Source organism: Drosophila innubila, chromosome X, assembly GCF_004354385.1.
Source record: "Drosophila innubila isolate TH190305 chromosome X, UK_Dinn_1.0, whole genome shotgun sequence".
In the NCBI taxonomy this organism is placed as follows: Eukaryota; Metazoa; Arthropoda; class Insecta; order Diptera; family Drosophilidae; genus Drosophila; species Drosophila innubila.
In genome coordinates this window covers 709,641-727,071 of record NC_047626.1, presented here as the reverse complement: position 1 = coordinate 727,071, position 17,431 = coordinate 709,641, and the positions used below count along the sequence as shown (strand labels likewise).

General features: G+C 36.7%; 3 protein-coding genes across 3 annotated transcripts; 1 reads left to right on the top strand and 2 right to left on the bottom strand.

The window, feature by feature from the left end:
- Positions 1–508: 508 nt before the first annotated feature.
- LOC117784392 (CWF19-like protein 2 homolog) lies at positions 509–5,051 on the bottom strand. The gene is made up of 5 exons (XM_034622120.1): positions 4,439–5,051; positions 3,218–4,393; positions 2,565–3,181; positions 1,336–2,058; positions 509–865 (listed from the first exon to the last, which is right to left on the bottom strand). Exons 1-5 carry the CDS (start codon positions 5,049–5,051, stop codon positions 740–742), a joined length of 3,255 nt encoding a protein of 1,084 aa, XP_034478011.1. The 3' UTR covers positions 509–739.
- A 1,134-nt stretch (positions 5,052–6,185) lies between these two features.
- LOC117783223 (actin-related protein 10) lies at positions 6,186–7,768 on the top strand. Its single transcript, XM_034620505.1, has 3 exons — positions 6,186–6,383; positions 6,462–6,614; positions 6,773–7,768. The coding sequence occupies exons 1-3, from the start codon at positions 6,313–6,315 to the stop codon at positions 7,656–7,658; spliced, it is 1,110 nt and encodes a 369-aa protein (XP_034476396.1). The 5' UTR covers positions 6,186–6,312; the 3' UTR covers positions 7,659–7,768.
- Positions 7,769–10,615: 2,847 nt separating this feature from the next.
- On the bottom strand, positions 10,616–17,396 carry LOC117792251 (exportin-5). The gene is made up of 3 exons (XM_034632312.1): positions 16,984–17,396; positions 14,102–16,128; positions 10,616–12,882 (listed from the first exon to the last, which is right to left on the bottom strand). The coding sequence occupies exons 2-3, from the start codon at positions 16,109–16,111 to the stop codon at positions 11,149–11,151; spliced, it is 3,744 nt and encodes a 1,247-aa protein (XP_034488203.1). The 5' UTR covers positions 16,112–16,128; positions 16,984–17,396; the 3' UTR covers positions 10,616–11,148.
- Between the last annotated feature and the right edge of the window lie 35 nt (positions 17,397–17,431).

The window sequence follows — 17,431 nt, the reverse complement described above, 5'->3', positions numbered from 1 at the left end:
GTCTCAGCACTGATGGCCGAACTGCTAGCACTGATAAAAAATGCAAATTTAAAAATGCCATAAACTCAGCAAAAATGAATTAATTTGATGCGAATTTAAAATAGGTTAACATCATAAAGAAGGTTTGAAGCTCGTCAGCCTTTGGCGAGCGAAATTAGGCAATTTATTTCTACAAAAATAAAATATACAAAAAAAATTGGAGAAAACAAAAATTCTAGCAAAAAAATTTAAAATAATTTGAAAAAAGGTACAAAAACCATTTTTCGGAAATGTAGGTATTTTTGTAGGTAAAAGAATCGCACCAGATCGGAAATTTTTGATGGATGGGCAACCTTCGGTTGTTGGTTGCTCCCTTTCTCATTAGATAAAGCAAACGGCAAAAAGTTGGTAACAGTGGATTTTTAAATATTATATTGAATATTAGAATTTAAAACAAATTTTCTTTTAATAAATTATGTTAATTTGTTGACTGTAAAATAAGTTAACAATTTTCTTTTTTTTAGTTGTCTTTTATTGATGTTAAAACACCAAAGTTTTATTGAAATATTTAATTTACAACATTAAATATTTTATTTGCACATTTTGAATAAAATGTCCTGTTCAGTCCTTGAGATGGGTTGTTGTCGTATGTTGTTTTTCACACTGCGTCACAGAGCGTCACAGTCCACAGGTGTCACAGTGGCACAATCTTTCGTCGTGAATCTTTCTTCGTTTGTTTAATTTGTAATTGATTTAAGAATTATTTGGTGCAGTCAAAGTTCTTCCATTTATCAGCAAACGATTTGACCTTTTCCAATGGATTCTGCTCCTTGCGCGGCTTGCGCCAAGAATTTGGTTGCAAACGAAGCATGCCACCAATAATTTCCTGAATATAAATTAAAAACGATTAAAAAATCAGTTGCAGAATTTTAGAAAATTAATACATTTTCAATTTTAAATTGAAAAGTGACTTTTGTTTTTGATTTTTAAAATGAAAATTAAAAATAAGAGTAATGATTTAATTTTTATGTAAAACTTTAAATGTAATAATTATTCTTAAATTTTGTATTTCCAAATTTTTTTTAATGTCATAATAAGAAGCCAGGACTGAGAACAGTGGCTGCGAATACGAGTGTTACCTTGTCAGTGAATACACCTTGCAAAACTGTTCACACTCACAGTGACTAACTGAGAACAGTTTCTGTGCGTCACTTTGTTTCTAAATACACCTTGTAGATGTATTTATAGAAACTGTTCTCAGTCTGTAACATTTAAAAACGGCTTAATAACTGTTCTCATTCTCAGACTGAGAACAGTTGCTGTGCATAAATCTATGTACACGTTGTGAGTACGCACCTGCACAAAGTGAGGAGGGAAACGATCCTGATCCTCGATGACATGAGCAAATCCCTGTCCCATGCCAAAGTTAACCCAGATGTAAGGCAATCCCTTGGGAACAGCCGCACGCAACGATTTGTTGTTGTTCCCTAATGGGATCAGTTGCTTGTTCACGCTCCAAGTTGTTTCCGATTCCTCGATGGCCTTTTTGAAATAGAATGGCGCAATTTCACCGTGACGCCATGGAATTGGAATACAGTGAACACTCAAATGTGGACGCTTGTGCAAATTATTGGCAATCTCATAGAAAATTATATCCTCGCCCAACATGCGAGTTAATGCAGTACGGAATTTGTTCAGCTCTTCCCAGGCATCCTCATCCAACTGAGTGCAGCTGGTTACGTGCTCCAGGGTTGACAAAATGCAGTGACTCTGCTGCAGACCCACATGCCAGGGCAGACTCAAATAGATCTTCTCACCCAGGGTTACCATCAATTGCTTATCGAATTTAATCGATTCATAGCAGCGCACACAATTCTCCAGAGTTGCCGCCATCTTCTCGTGATCACGAATTGCGCGATGAAATTCGCGTTGTTCGCTATTCGCCTGCGATAGATTCGTGCGCATTTCATCGGTAAAAATGTCATCGATATCATCGTTGGGATTCTTGTGCTTGGCGGCAATGCGTGCGTATTGTGCCTCCAAATCAGCCGCCGTTTCAGGCAGCTTTTCACGTTCAAACTGTAATATAGAAAATATAATTTAATAATTTAATAATATAAGAATAATAATTTGAATTTGAATTAGCATTTATTTTATGAACTGTATTTATTAACAAGGTGACGTCGCAGCATTCACAGCAACTGTTCTCAGTTTGCGTTGTGGAGCACAGTAAAAGTAGCTGTAAATGTGTTACCTTGTTAAAAAATTCACCTTGTTTAGCCGCAAGAATTTTGTACAGTGTAGTACGATTAATTGCACATTCAATATTGAACTATAAATTCTAGTTTTATATGAAAACTCAAAAAAAAAAAAAAAACAAAATTACATTATACTTTTTAATTGCCTTATTTTAATATAAAAGGGCCACCTTCTGAGTAAATTTTGAGCTTCTTACTTTTGAATTTAAATTTGAATTTTAAAAACTTAACTATTGAAAATATGAATTTTTTGTTGACTTTAAAAATGCGATACATATTTAAAATGTGCAATTGTATTATAAATTGATAAAATTGTATATCGTTTACCATTTCCTTGAGATTGTAGCGATCGTCATCGGCAAAGTAGCGCACACGTTGTCCATCTCCATCGTGTGTCTCCATCTTCTTGTCCTTCTTTTTCTTCTCCCCCTTGCGACCACCATACAACGAGCTGTTATCGATTTGGCGCGATTGCAACAATGGACGCGAATTGCCGGCAGCATCCATGCGTGTGAGCAGCACATGTTTCTCCATCTCTTTCTCGCTTATCTTTTCCTTCTGCTGTTCCTTTTGATTGGCGCTTTGCGCTTGGTTAGCTGTTTTGGCTTTATTTTGGTAATAAGCGCGCACTTTTCGAGCATAGACCAATTCTTCAGTTAAGCGTAGAAATTTTGCAGTAATTCCCTTGAGTTCAGCTTTAAGTGCTTTGGCCGCCAATTTGTTGATTTGCTCATCGGTTACGAATTCGGGTTCCGCAGATGAGGCACGTTCAGTTTTCTCCTCCGCGCCGGAACTAGATGTTCCTGACTCATCCTTATCCTCCTCCATGCTCAAGTTCGAGTTCGAGTTCGAGTTGTAGTTCAAATTCCGCTTGAAAGTCCTTGGCTTAAGCATGGTGTTGGCTTCAGCCATAAAATACGAATCCGAGTTCGAATTCGAGTTCGAATTCGAGTTCGAATTTGAGTTCGAATTTGAGTTAGCGCTCAAACCCCAGTTCAAAGCCATTGGCTTTTGCGTCATAGTGTTGGCTTTGCTGCAGCTTGCATTCATATTCAAGTTCGATTTCGAATCCCCATACGAGTTCCAGTTTGAATTCGAGCTCGAAGTCATTGGCTTTTGCCAGTTGCGTATGCCGCTGTTCATTGTGCTTCTGGCACGCATCGACGTCCCTGGTTCATCATCTGCTTTGGGTTTCTGAAAGTCTGGCAGCCCTGTGCCATTGCTCTTCCAATATGGATTCAATTCATACTTGCTTTTTGATGGCTCATATGCGTCAATTTGCTGCAACTTGTCATTTGGTTTGCAGGGTTCCTTGCGTTCCTTGCTATAGGTTTTGAGCATGCCGCTCTGGCTGACAGACATCCACTCGTCACGTTTCAACACTGGTTTGTCGGCATTACCCGCCTTGACTGCAACGGTCACACTTTGCACGCTATTATCATCAGCTGCTTTGCGTTCGCGTTCCCTGTGTTGTTTCTTGGATTTCTTTGCATGCTTTTTCTTATCCTTGACTTGCTTTGCCTCCTGCTTTTTGGCGTTGACAGTGTTGCTGTCGAGTTCGACCCAATTGTCATCATCGCTGCTGCTGTTGCTTTCACGCTCCTTGCGACGTTTCTTTGATTTCTTTGAACGCTTCTTCTTTTCCTCTTCTGCTTCGTCGCTGCTTTCGCGCCGATTGCGGCGTTTCTTTACAGCCTGTTCCTTTGCATTGTCATCGCTATTTTCGCGTTGCTTTGCTTTCATCTTGGCATTTGTTATCTTCTCGCGACCCATCCAATAATTAAACAAACTATTTTCACTTTTCTCGTCATCCGACTTTCCGGTATTTACAGCCTCCTCGGATGCGGCCACACTTACCAAGTCATCGTCGCTGTCGCTATCGTTTTTGTTATCGTTTTTGATTTCGTTATCGTCGCTGTCGTTATCGACGTCTTCGATTTCGCTGCTTTCGTGTTCCTCTCGACGTTCGTTTTCAGATGCATTGTCTGTCGACTCATCTTCAAACTCTTCATCATCAGACGCTTCATCTTCAGATTCTGTTTCTTCGGTATTTTTTTTGACATTTTCTACCTCAGTGAATTCACCTTCATTCCAATCGTCATTATCTTCAGCGTCCTCGTCATATTCTTCATTATATTCAGCGTCCTCGTCATATTCTTCATTTTCTTCCTCACTTTCTTCATTTTCATTTTCTTCCTCACTTTCTTCTGTTTCGTTTTCTGCGTCTTCGTTGTCAGCGCTGCTTTTTGTGGAACGTTTTATTTCATCCTGCTGCGTCGAAGCTTTTTCGGTATTACCAGCTTTGCCAGAAACGGGCACACTTTCGGCATTGGCAGCCTTGACAGAAACGGGCACACTTGCAGCGACATTGCCATCGCAGTTATCGCCTTCAAATTTAGCGGCTTTCTCCTTGCGCTGCTTTTTGGCCTTTTTCTGCTCTTCTGCATTTTCATCCTTGTCATGTTCAGCGCCATTTTCTTTGCCATGTTTCTTTGACTTCTTTTTCTCTTTCTCCGGTAACGCCGACTTTTCGTCATTTTCAGCCTTGACAACAGCTTTCACACTGTCAGCGCTGCCTTCTTGCTGCTGACAGTTGTCGTTTGAATTCGATTTTTTCACACGCTTGGTTTTTTTGCCGTCAGAGCCTGAATTGCGACCGTCACTGCGACTGTCACTTTCACCGTCACTCTTCTGGCGTTTTTTCGACTTCTTTTTTTCCTTTTTATCGGATGTCTGCCACTTGCCACTAAAAGACGGTTTGCTCGATTTATCTTCTTCTTCTTGGAGCGCCATCTTTCCGCTACGCTCATCCATTTTGAATTTCACGTTTGGTCTAGCTTTTAATTCTGTCAAAAATGTTTCATATGTTAAATAAAATGCAAATTTAATTTATTATGCTCTAAAAACTCAAGGCGATCGATTTAAAATTGTATAAAAAGTGTTCTATCGATTATTATTTTAAATTAATTTTATAGAATTTTAAGAAAAAGTGTTAATTGGCTATAATTACAATAACTAACAAGCAAAAGAACACCGATTTTATTCACTGATTATTTTCACTTCAAAAAGTATTATAAATAAAAAGGACAATTCTTAAGCGCACCTTCTCACCTGGTTGGAATTTATGCAATGAACAATTTAGGAAATGACCATGTGACATATGGATTGTAGCTAATTTTTATTGTCATTTTAGACAGCTCCTAGGGTTGTAAATAGGGCTGTAAACAAATTCCAAACATGTGCGATGAACATGCTCGGCTGGTTTAAATTTCTAACGAGAACAAGTTCATTGTGTGCGAACAACAAATCAAAGCACACAAAAAAAATCAATTTAATTTAAACGCCACTCCTTAAAATACAACAAAGTATTTATGGAAAGCTTTGCAAGTAAGCTTTTTTTAAAATTAAAAATGTAACGAGCGTCTGCCAGAACAATTTTTGTTTTAAGTTTTCAAAAGGCTTAAAAGTCTTATAAAATAACGCAATACATTTAAATCGTAAACTTTTTTTTTACAAAATTTCTAGGTTTAAAATTAAGAACAATACATAAGAAAAATACATTTTGTTAATTTTGCTAAATATAAATATCGCAGGCTTATTGAATAGAAAGCTTGCCAGACGCAAAAACTATCGGTAATTTTTTTGGATTCTGGGCTGCCACACCGTTTTTGTGTTCAAGGCTGCCACACTGTTTTTTTTATAGCTATTTTGTATCTCATCTGCTTTCCAGCCAAAACAGCTGTTTTTTGTGTCTTTTAAAAGTTATCCAGCACTGATAAAAATTGCAAATTTAAAAATGCAAAAACTTAATAAATTTGATGAAAATTTAAAATTAGATAAAATTAAGGTAAATATTATAATGAAGGTTTAAAGTTCGTCAGCTTTCGAGGAGAGAAGTTGAAAAATTTAATTAAAAAAAAAGCTAAAAAAATTGAGCCAGATCGAAAATTTTTTACTGTTGGGCAGCCCTCGGCAACCATACAAGAAGAGTTTTCAATGCAAGCCGGACGTGCGTAAATAAATAATAGTTGTTAAATTTTGTTGAATTTGTGTGTTAAAGAGATAAATAGCAACTATGCCACTTTATGAGAGCGTAATGCAAGAGAAGCCACCAATTGTCCTGGACATTGGCAATGCTTATACAAAGTGAGTACAAAATGAAAGTCAAACACTTTTGACAAAGGTGATATCATCGGTGATTTTTGTATATTTGTTTGTTTATAGGCTCGGTTTTGCGGCGGAGGCGTATCCAAGGAAGATCATACCGACGGAATTGGTGTTGACGACAACGGGCGAGACAAAGCGACTGTTTGATTATGCCCACATTGATAAGCTCTATGATCAAATTGTTGATTTTCTGCAAATCATATTCTTCAAGTGAGAGAGTTTCTTTTGGTTTAATAGGGGTACTCCTGAAATGGGAGTATACTGATTTAGTGATTTAAAAATCTATCATTATGTATATACATACATACATATGCACATGTCTTTAGCAGGGACGGTAAATAATGATTATTTTCAAATTCAAATTGCAGACATTTGCTGGTCAGTCCCAAAGAGCGTAAATTTGTGATTGTGGAGAATATCTTTGGCCAGACTGTAGTCCGAGAGACTTTAGCGCGTGCTCTCTTCATCCATTTTGATGTCTCCTCGGTGTTGTTTGTGCCCACGCATCTGACGGCGCTGTCAACACTGGCCGTGCCCACGGGCGTTGTCATCGATATTGGCTACACGGAGACAACAGTGCTGCCAGTGTTTAGTGGCATTCAAATAATGAGCGCCTTTAAGGATCACAATTGTGGCAGTCGCGCGATTCACGCGGAGATCAAGCGACAACTGATTGAAAGTGGCATCAAAGATTCCTTGTTGACGGAACAAGTGCTGGAGGACATCAAAATACGCTGTTGTTTTGTCAATAAATTCGAAAAGGGGGAACAACCGTCGCCACCGGACGTGGAATATGCCATTTGTGATGATGATGCAGTGATTCTAGTGCCGGGCACATTACGTGAGAGCGTCTACGAGCTGCTGTTTGAGCGGAGTAATGAGCGGGACAGTCTGCCGCATCTGATACTCCAAGCTATACTTGACTGCAGTCGCGATGTGCGACGTCCGCTCGTGGAGAGCATCTTCCTCATTGGCGGCGGCAGCATGGTGTTGGGCTTAATGCCTCGCCTTCAGGCCGAGCTGCAGCAGCTCTTAAGCCACGATGATTACTACAAGCACCGTTTCCATGGTGACTTGCAGTTCAAGTTCTACAACTCCATTGGCAAGCAGAACTTTACCGCCTGGCTGGGAGCTGCTCTCTGTGGCGCCACCGACTTGATTCAGTCCCGTTCATTGTCCAAGGAGGCGTATCTGAGGCACGAACACGTCCCAGACTGGAGTAATCTGAGCGACAATCGCCTAACTAGCTCATAATCCATATAATCCATATATATATATACATAAGTCTAACATTCATTCTTTTAGATATCTTAAAGCATCCTAAAGATATTTCATTTTTTCTCCCTATATTTAATAAATTTATTCTCATCTGCAAAAATTTACTTTTGTTAAAAATTTTAAATATTTAATAATTGCAAAATTATTTTATTTATTAAATATTTAATTGGAAAATTATGAGACAATTCACAAATTTATATATTCGGGAACATCTTAGAGATGTTTTAGTCTTCATACTTACTCTCATCAATATAATTTATGTTAATGTATATATTTAAAAATTAGAAATTCACTTTTCTTCCTCTTTATACATATATTTTTGTTATTAAATATTTACTTTTGTTGAAAATTAAACAAAAAACAATTGTAAAAATTTAATAATTAAAAGTTATGTTTAAAAACTGAGAAAATTTAGTTTTCTCATTTATTTTAATTATTAAATATTTACTTTTATTGCAAATTTTCGTAGACAACAAATGTAAATTTAAAAAAATTTGGAAAATTATGTTTGAAATCTGAGAAAATTTACTGAATTGTAAAAACAAAACACGAATTTTAATTACTGAAAAATTATGTTTAGAAAATCAGAAAATTCACTTATTCTTACAATTATTTTCATCATTAAAAATTTACCTTTGTTGCTCATTATACAGAAAGCAATTGTAAATTGTTATTAAATAATGAAAAATTATTTTTGCAAATTAAGAAAATAGTAAATTCTTTTTATTTATATAAGACATATTGTTTGTAGTACATACGATGTACTCACTGTGTACAAAAAGTTAATGTACATTTTTCTCCCCTTTTAAATATGATTTTTTCGATTATTAAAATTCTATTTTGTTAACAATTAACAGTACAAATTGTTCACACCAGCGATCGCAAATAATATTTATTTTAATTGTTGAAATTTATTTAAACACTCTAATGTTAATAAAATTATGAAATAATAAATAAATTTCTATTTTTATTTAAAACTCATAACTTTTATTTTCTGTTTTTAAACTAACACTAAAGAACAAAAATTATTCTCCAACTTTTGTGATAATAATTAAAAAAAACTTTAAAATAAAAACAGAATTTAAATATCTTATAAACCAAGTGGTGTATTTCCAAAATCTAAAAACATTCCTTAAAGGACACATAACCATAAAAAGAATTGAAATATAACAAATATTTTTATTTTAATATTTCAAATAATTTGATTAAAATATAAGATATATTATTCCCCCTCTTTCTTATACTAACTATAAATACAAAAATTTTAACTTCTTTTCTTAAAAAAAAACTTTTGTGCAAGAAATGTGATATCTTAAATAAAATTCAATAATGTGAGAAATTTTTGGAAAATGTATATTGACTTTTAAAAGTGGAATTAAAAATCGGTTTACTAGAAAATTTATATTAGTACATACGTATGTAATTTATTTCAATTCGATTATTTGTATTTCCTAAGCAAAAAGTTAACTTTAAATAGGAAAGAAAAACGTTACAATTACGAGTATAAAAAAAATGCTTAAAACTAATTTTCTTACGAGATTATTGTGCATTAATAAAACTAGCATTCCCAATCATATTAAACATTAAATATTCAACATACACAAATGTTTAATTTTATTCGTTTCTTGCTGTATGGAATAATAATAATAATAACAATAACTCTAATCACGTTTAATGGCGCAGCTGCTTTCCCTTTTTTTTCTATATATCCTATATCTATATTTAAATGTATGAACTCGTATTTACCCCATTATAAGTTAGTTATTTCCTAAAACTTAGCATCTAAAATAAATGTACGTACTTTTCGGCACTTTGTGTTTATATCGACTTTTTTTTAATAATAGTTTTATTTCAGTTATTTTTTTGAATTTTTCTTTCGTATAATTTCAATGTGAATATTGTAAATATACTCATTATTATATTTATTTTTGTGTGTGTTCATTTACAAGTTGCATTATATTATATAATAATAATTCTGCTGCCTTAATTTTTAAGTTTCTTCCAAATATATAAATACAATATACTATATCATATGTATACAATATTATAATAGTGTTTTTTTCTCTCTTATTTTTCCATGTTTTCTGTTTATACAAATTTAAATATATATATTTTCCCTATATATATAGTAAATATTATAAAAGAACTGTGCTCTCGTTTTCCAACCTCTTTCAATATTTAAGCAATATAATTGTTTAATATATATGATTCGATCTTAACTGGTTTTTTTCTTCTTCTTTCTTTTAGGTTTTGGTTTTGTTTTCTTAGTTTTTTTTGTTTGTGCAAAATAACTAACTAATTTTTTGGGAACAATAAATAACAAAGTGTGTAAAAAAACTGCATGCGGGGAAGAGAGATGCAGCAACTTAATTCTAGAATTTAGGATCATAACTAATAGCAAAAATTTAGGTTTCTGTTTAGTATGTAAAAAAAATGAAAAATCCGCATGTGCAAGAGATATAAAATCAGCTAAATTTTGAAAATTTAGATACTAAATAAAGTTGTAATAGAAACAATAACGAGCTTAATTTAAACACAACATTGCTATCTCTCTTACTCATTGAAAATAACTACTTGCTATCTTTTTCTAGTTGGCTGCATGTGCGAGAGAGAAAGGTAGACGCAAAAATTTAAATATAATAAATTTAGATATTAAATAAAAGCAAAAGTTGAAGTTTTTGAATATATATTATATGAAACCAAAATTGACTGCTATTTCTCTCTTTCTCTCTATCTTTTGCCAGATCTTTCTAGCTTTCTCGCTGCAGAAAATTATAATTTTTGAATGTGCAATCAATAAAATATTTGAAAAAAAAAATCGGAAAAAAACTAGAATTTCGTACCACAAATAATTTTGAGAAACAAGTGAAAATTTTGAGAGCTGAAGATGATGCCTCTTTTCGAGCTCTCTCTCTCTCTCTCTGTCTCTAACATTTACTGACATTTCTGCATGTGGGAAAAGGAGATATTCAGTAGTTGTAGAATTTTAGTCAGTTAATTAAATAAAAGGAAAATTTAAATGTGAAAATAAAGGAAAAAACTTAAAAAACTACCTCGCTTTCGCTCTTCCTCTTCCTTTATATCTCTCACTCTCTTATCTAACTTTTCTGCATGTGGGAAAGGAAAATATTCAGTAGTTGAGTAAATTTAGACAATAAATTAAATAAAAGCAAAGTTGTAATGATAAAAAATAAGTTGCTGCCTCTCTTTCGTGTTCTCTCTCTCTCTCTCTCTCTTTCTCTCTTTAACATGTGCTTACTTTGCAGCAGGTGCGAAAGGGAGTTATTCAGTTGTTGAGTAATTTTAGACAATAAATTAAATAAAAGCAGAGTTGTTTTGATAATGAAATAAGATGCTGCCTCTCTTTCGCTCTCTCCAACGCCCTATCTCTCTCTAACACTCTAGTTTGACGGCTTTCTTAACTTAATTTAACAATTAATTGAACTTCAGTCAGTGGAATTTGCTGTCACTTTTCGTGAGTACGAAACAAATTGCTCAGATTGGCATTCTGATTGTTGTCCATAATATCGGAGGAGGAACTGCCAGTGCCCGATCCAGATCCTGTGGAGGATTTGCCGGGCTTGGGTTGCATGGGCGGCAAATTGGCAATTTGGACTTCATGGCGAAACAATTGATTGACACTGCGTCCCACCAATTGCTGAGTTAACTTCTTAAACATATCCTTCTTGGCCCTATCCACTTTGTTGCCTTTCACAGGAGCTACACTGATTTTCTCATCGAATTTCTGAACATCGGCGGCATTGACACTGGGTATATGCTGCAGTACTTCACTTAATATAGGAAATTTGGGACGCAGTAGCTCATAGAATTGTACACCAAGTGTTATGAGTCCCGATTGATTCGCCTCATGTTGTCCATGCACCTGCATACCCTGTAGCACCGCTGTAAACGCACTGACCGCCTTATTCTCATCCATTAGCTGCTCCGAGGCCAAAAATCGCATGACAGGAGCGGCTATATTCACCGCCTTCATGCTACAGATGCCATCGTTCCAGGCGAGTGATTTTAACAGAGTCATCAATATATAATTGCTTATTAGCGAGTGTCTCAACAGTTTGCCACCCAAATCACTGATAATATCCGATAATAGAGCCGTCTGTGCCGCTCGAGATTGTGGTGCACTATCCATGGAGTGCTCCTCGTTCTCCATGGCCACCACATTGGTGCTGTTGGCATGATCAGCACCAATTTGTCCACCCACCAAGGCGATTTTCAGCACATCCAAATATTCGCGGGTCAAGGTGCGATTCAATTGATCCTCTAGCACTTCCTGTGTATCCGTCGCATCGCCACTCAACTGTCCCGATTCATATAGCGAGGATATATACAGCCAACGTCGGCTGAGACGTTCACACATTAACGGCGTCAGATGGGCAAAGAGTGGCAACAAAACCGTTTCATAAAAGGTCGGCGGACAGGAGTAAACAAAGGGTTTAAAAAAGACCCTGATAATGGGACGCAATCTATAATCGGGTATGATGTCCAGACAGCTAAAGATGTTGCTTATAATGGCATCCGACAATCCCAGCAGCTGATAGAGATCACGTCCTAGCGATGGACCCGCTGAACCCATCAAATGATAACAACCTTCTGTGACCAAAGACATGAAAGTTTGCATCTTCTCAAAGGCTGTGGGCTCCGATTTAATGGTCGTGTCCAGTGGATCAGCGGGTATGGCACAGATGGCCATCAATAGCTTCTTCTCGTGCTCCAGCATGCCATGGATCTGGCGATAACCCTCCGATAGTGCCGCCAATGCCTCCGGTCGAAATAACTCATTCAGAACCCGCATCAAACTGAGTATATGTGATAATAGTGGCACCACATGCTTCGTCGCCGGATTCCTGCATATAGGATTACCCAGATCCGTGCAACCTATGACGAAGCCTCCACGTTGTGCTCGATCCGGATCATCGGGCCACGTGCAACGCTTCACCACACCCAGAACCACATGGAGAGCATCCAGAATTCTCGAGCGATTCACAATTGTCGCATCCATTGTGTCCAGCACATACACCGGCTCCTTGTCCAGTCCCACATAGCGCATAAAATCCAACGGCGACTTGAAGGCCTCTCCAAAGTTCAGCCACTCCGTGCGCTTCTGCTCGACAATGTGCTCGATGAAAAGAGTCTGGCGCTCAAAGTCACAGAAGTGATTCGAGATCAGGATCAACGCCTCCTGCAATTTTAAGGTTCAACTTTATTAATCACCTATCGATAAAAAACATTTATTTTATGGTTTGGGCTGTGCAATATTCAGTCAGTGAGTCAGGACAAAAAGTTTTATATACACAACTGAAAATCTCCCTAAAATGTATGGAGATTTGGGAGATTTCAGTTGGTTTCGCTTTCTGTGGCAACCCTGATATTTTATGTTTTGGCCAGTGCAATGATCACTAAGTGAGTCAGGACAGAGTTTTTTCTACATAAATTGTCATTTTCGTTAAAATTATAAAATCTTAATTAAATTAAATATTCTCTCAAGTCTTCATACATTTTTGGGAGGATTTCGGTTTGAAAATCATTGCAGTTTTAAACTTTTAATGACCGTTTAAGTATGAAAATCGAAACCAAGATCTGGAGGAGAATATTGTTTTTTAAGAATTTAATAAAATTTGAATGCAGAATAAAATAAAAAGGCTAAGCCATGATCAAAATGGCACTCCGTTTAAACATAGGTGCAGTTTTGACAAAGCTATGACAACTTGAAGTTGTTCAGACTTTTGATCTATCAACTTTACAAGTCTAAGTTTTTGTTGATTTTGACACGATTTTTACAAGAAAATAAAAGTTTTTAGAATCAAGTTTAAAGTGTTGTTTTATACTAATTACGATAACAGGAGTTGATTAAAAGTGAAAAATTGAGATTTAAAATTTTCAATTTTCAAAATATCAAAGGGGGTACCCTTATAATCGAGCCCAAGATTTTGAGAAAAATAATTTATTTTACAAAATTAATTAAATTTTAATGCAGAATGAATTTAGAGGCCAATCCATAATCAAAATGACATTCCATTCGAAAATCGGTTCAGTTTTGACAAAGTTATGAGAGTTCGAAGTTGGTCAGACTATGGATCTAGCAACTTTACAAGTCAAAATTTTTGTGCAATTTCACATGATTTTTTACAAGAAAATAAAAGTTTTTAGAATCAAGTTTAAAATGTTTTTTTATACTAAATATGATACAAGGAGTTGGTTAAAAGTGAAAACTTGAGATTTAAAATTTTCAAATTTCAAAATATCAAAGGGGGGACCCTTACCATTGACATAGAATCTTGGCTTCGATAGTCGAAAAATAATAAAATTTTCTAAATGAACAAAACTTTTACACAGAATGAATATAAAGGTCAAACGATGATCAAAATGACATTTAATGGAAAAAAAGTAGGGTATCTCACCTGCAGAGTGGTGCGCATAAGTCGATCCAGTTGGGGATGAGCTGGAGATGGAGTTGGAGTCGCTGGTTCCTTGAGTAGCAGCTCGACATGGTTATTGATCTGCTCGAAGACGGGCAGCAGGAGCAGCGGATATTTGTGCGCCAACTTGACCAGCAAGGAAGCCGCATGACGACGCAGATTCTTTGCCGATTTCAGCTGCACCTTCTCCAGCTCATTGGGTGGCTTCAAAACCAAAGCCCTAAAGATCTTGTCGAGCACACGGGGCAACAAGGCAACGCCACTCATGGCCACACAATTGTTGGGAGTCAACTGGCAGCTGGACATGCTCAGAAAGACAAACAAGGCGGAAATGCAGCTTAGTAAAATGGAATAAATTAAAGGATTATTCGTTTCCAGCTTGAGGCAATCTTCTAGCAAGCGTAAACCACTCGCCACAGCCGGACGCTCCGGCACAAGGAGTATGCGACTAAGGACACCATCGAGGACACAAACGAGCGCATCCCATTCCAAATAAATGGGATCCTGGACACTGCAACTGCACTCGGGATGCGTCTGAGCGTGTCGCAATCTTGATTGCAGCCACTGTTCGCAGTATGAATAAGTGATCAATGGTTGCACCAAGGTGGACAGACGAAAGATCTCCAGGAAATCGGTGCGACAGCGAAAAAAGTAAACAGCAAACTCCTCCTCACTATCATATTCCATGTGTATATAGTAGTCGGTGCTGCCGAGTATAGGCTGATTTACAGGGTATGGCAGCTTGACAATGCGCGGTGCAATTGTGTGTATCAATTTGGGAATGTAATTGAGCATTAAATAATCCTTGGAACAGACATCGTGTTTGAGTAACAATTGCCAGATTAAGGCGGCATTATGTGCTATAGTCAAGGATGCATGTTGCAGTAATAGCAAGAGGCATTCAAACATAATCTCCAGCTGTGCCGGACGCTGTGTGGCATCATCCTTGCCCCACAGTGCCACCAATTGTTGCACCATGCCATTTAGCACCTGTAGCAGCTTTTTTAGAAACTGATGCTGCTCCAACGAATGGGAATTCAACTCCTGACTGGCTGCTGTATAGATATATCTCAATAGATCCTCTGAATATAGCTGTAATAATGGTTTCCTTTCCTTTGTTTGTCCCTTGCGATTGGTAATCATTGATAGACATTCAGCTGCATTGCATTGAAAGGATTTATCATTGAGTAATATGCATAGATAATGCAACAATTTGCCATTACTGCACATAATGTGCTGTATGCTAACCCATTCCACAAATCCACTGAGGGTTAATAGCACCATTTCCACCACACGACCATGGGCATTGGCCTTTTGAAAATGTCCCAATCTTGTGGTCTCTCTAAATGCATTCACATGTTGTTCGACGAGTCGCAAAAAGAACTCGAATATGTCATTCATATTGTTATTCAAGGCTTGATACATGTCCTTTCTTCGCTGATTGGATTCTATAGTCTGCAATAATGCCACATCTTCGACCAATCTCAGGAATACCATTAAAACCAGCTCCGTTTGTGCCTCGCCTTTTTGGCATGCCTGCGATAATTCCGGCAATAAATCCAACCATTGTTGTGGCCATTCTCTTTTTATCATTTCCACTATAATCCTGGATAAAGCATCCTTTAAATGCAATAAACTGCGATCCTCGGCTGCTCCTACACCAATATTTAACATCTTGATGGCATTATCTTTGATGTAGACTTTCTCCTCGTGTGTGATGCAATTCCATTTGAATTTGATGGTATATTCAATCAATTGGAGTCCAAAGTGTCGCACCTGCTGATTGTATTGCACCGAACTGGCCAAATAGAGTCCCACCTGGGCACACAGCGGAGATTCATCCTTGAATCTCTCACAGGCCATGTGCGCCTCCAGACGCGCCTGTTGCAGTGTTCCCGGATGCAATATCAAATCCACCGCCTTGGCCAATTCAGCTCCCAGTGCCTCTGTTACGCCCACGCCCACGCCCACGCCCACTCCTTGCTGTGCCATTGTCCTGCGCCTCCAATCTGCAAAAGAAATACATTCATTAATGATGCAATTACATTACTTTCAACTGCAACAGGAAACGAAACCAAATGTAAATAAACAAACCCACACACACACACACACACACACATGCATGCCACACAGTGACTCACAGCTCATTTCAACCAGCATTATTAGAGTGCATCGATTTGTATGGGCTTAAATCAGGGACTGTAATCATTACAAGATTTATTATAGAACTCAAGAAATAATCATTATTTAATATTTTAATTATTTTACTTATCAAGCACCAAAAATTAAAACTAATAAAATTATGATTATCTTGTGAGTTATATTTTTGATAAAAAAATTAGTTTTTGCTTTGACTTTATTACAAGGAATATGGAATAGATCTTAAAGAAAAATGTTGGCATATTTCACGCTTTTTTTAAAGTTACTACAGTTACATTTTAAAAATATGTTTCTAATATATGTCCATAAAACGGACAGGTCAACGAAAATCAGTGTTGATAAACGCACCAAAATAGTAACAATCACACTTTATTTTATTTAAGAGAAAATACTGCTATTTGTAATTAGTAGCTATCTGTTTGTCAATACTTTTTCGACTCACTGTAGCCTTGCATAATAATGCATATTGCAATAAGACCGGTAAAAAAAAAATATTGCCACTTATATTTTGTAATTATTTGCATGCCAATACTTTTTTGATATACTGTAGGCATGCATGTTGCATATATGTGTCTTTGTGTGGGACAAAAGTAACGGATGCCATTAATCTCTCTCCCTCTCAGTCTGACTCTTTCGCTGCCGCATCCTTTTGCACGCTCATCCGATTTGCCAATCGACATAAACATATTTATTTATTTACTTACCTCACGTTTTGCCGGTATTAATGTTAATGCTAATCTTGCTGCTGCTCCTCTCTCTGTTCCTGCTCCACCGCCACTCGCTCTCTGGCGCCTCTCTCTCTCTCTCTCGCTATGTGTGTACTTTCGATTTTTGCTGTGTGTGTTTTGTGCGGCCAAAAATTTTTTGCCAATGCGGTTAAGTTTTTTTTTTCTTGATTTGTGATAAGACTTGCCCGTCTGTCTGCTTTATTTATCTCGCTTTTACACGTTTCGCCACAGAATCAGTAGACACATTTGAGAAATATATATTAAATGTGTGTGCTCACATTTGAATATTTTGTGTCTACTAAAATGTGTCGCTTTTTTATAATTTGTCGAGGGGGGCAAGTTTTTTGTCTACCAGGAACGAAGCATGCTGACTCGATTACAAATATATGCTGCTGTGATATCGATAGCATTATCGATAGGCGCG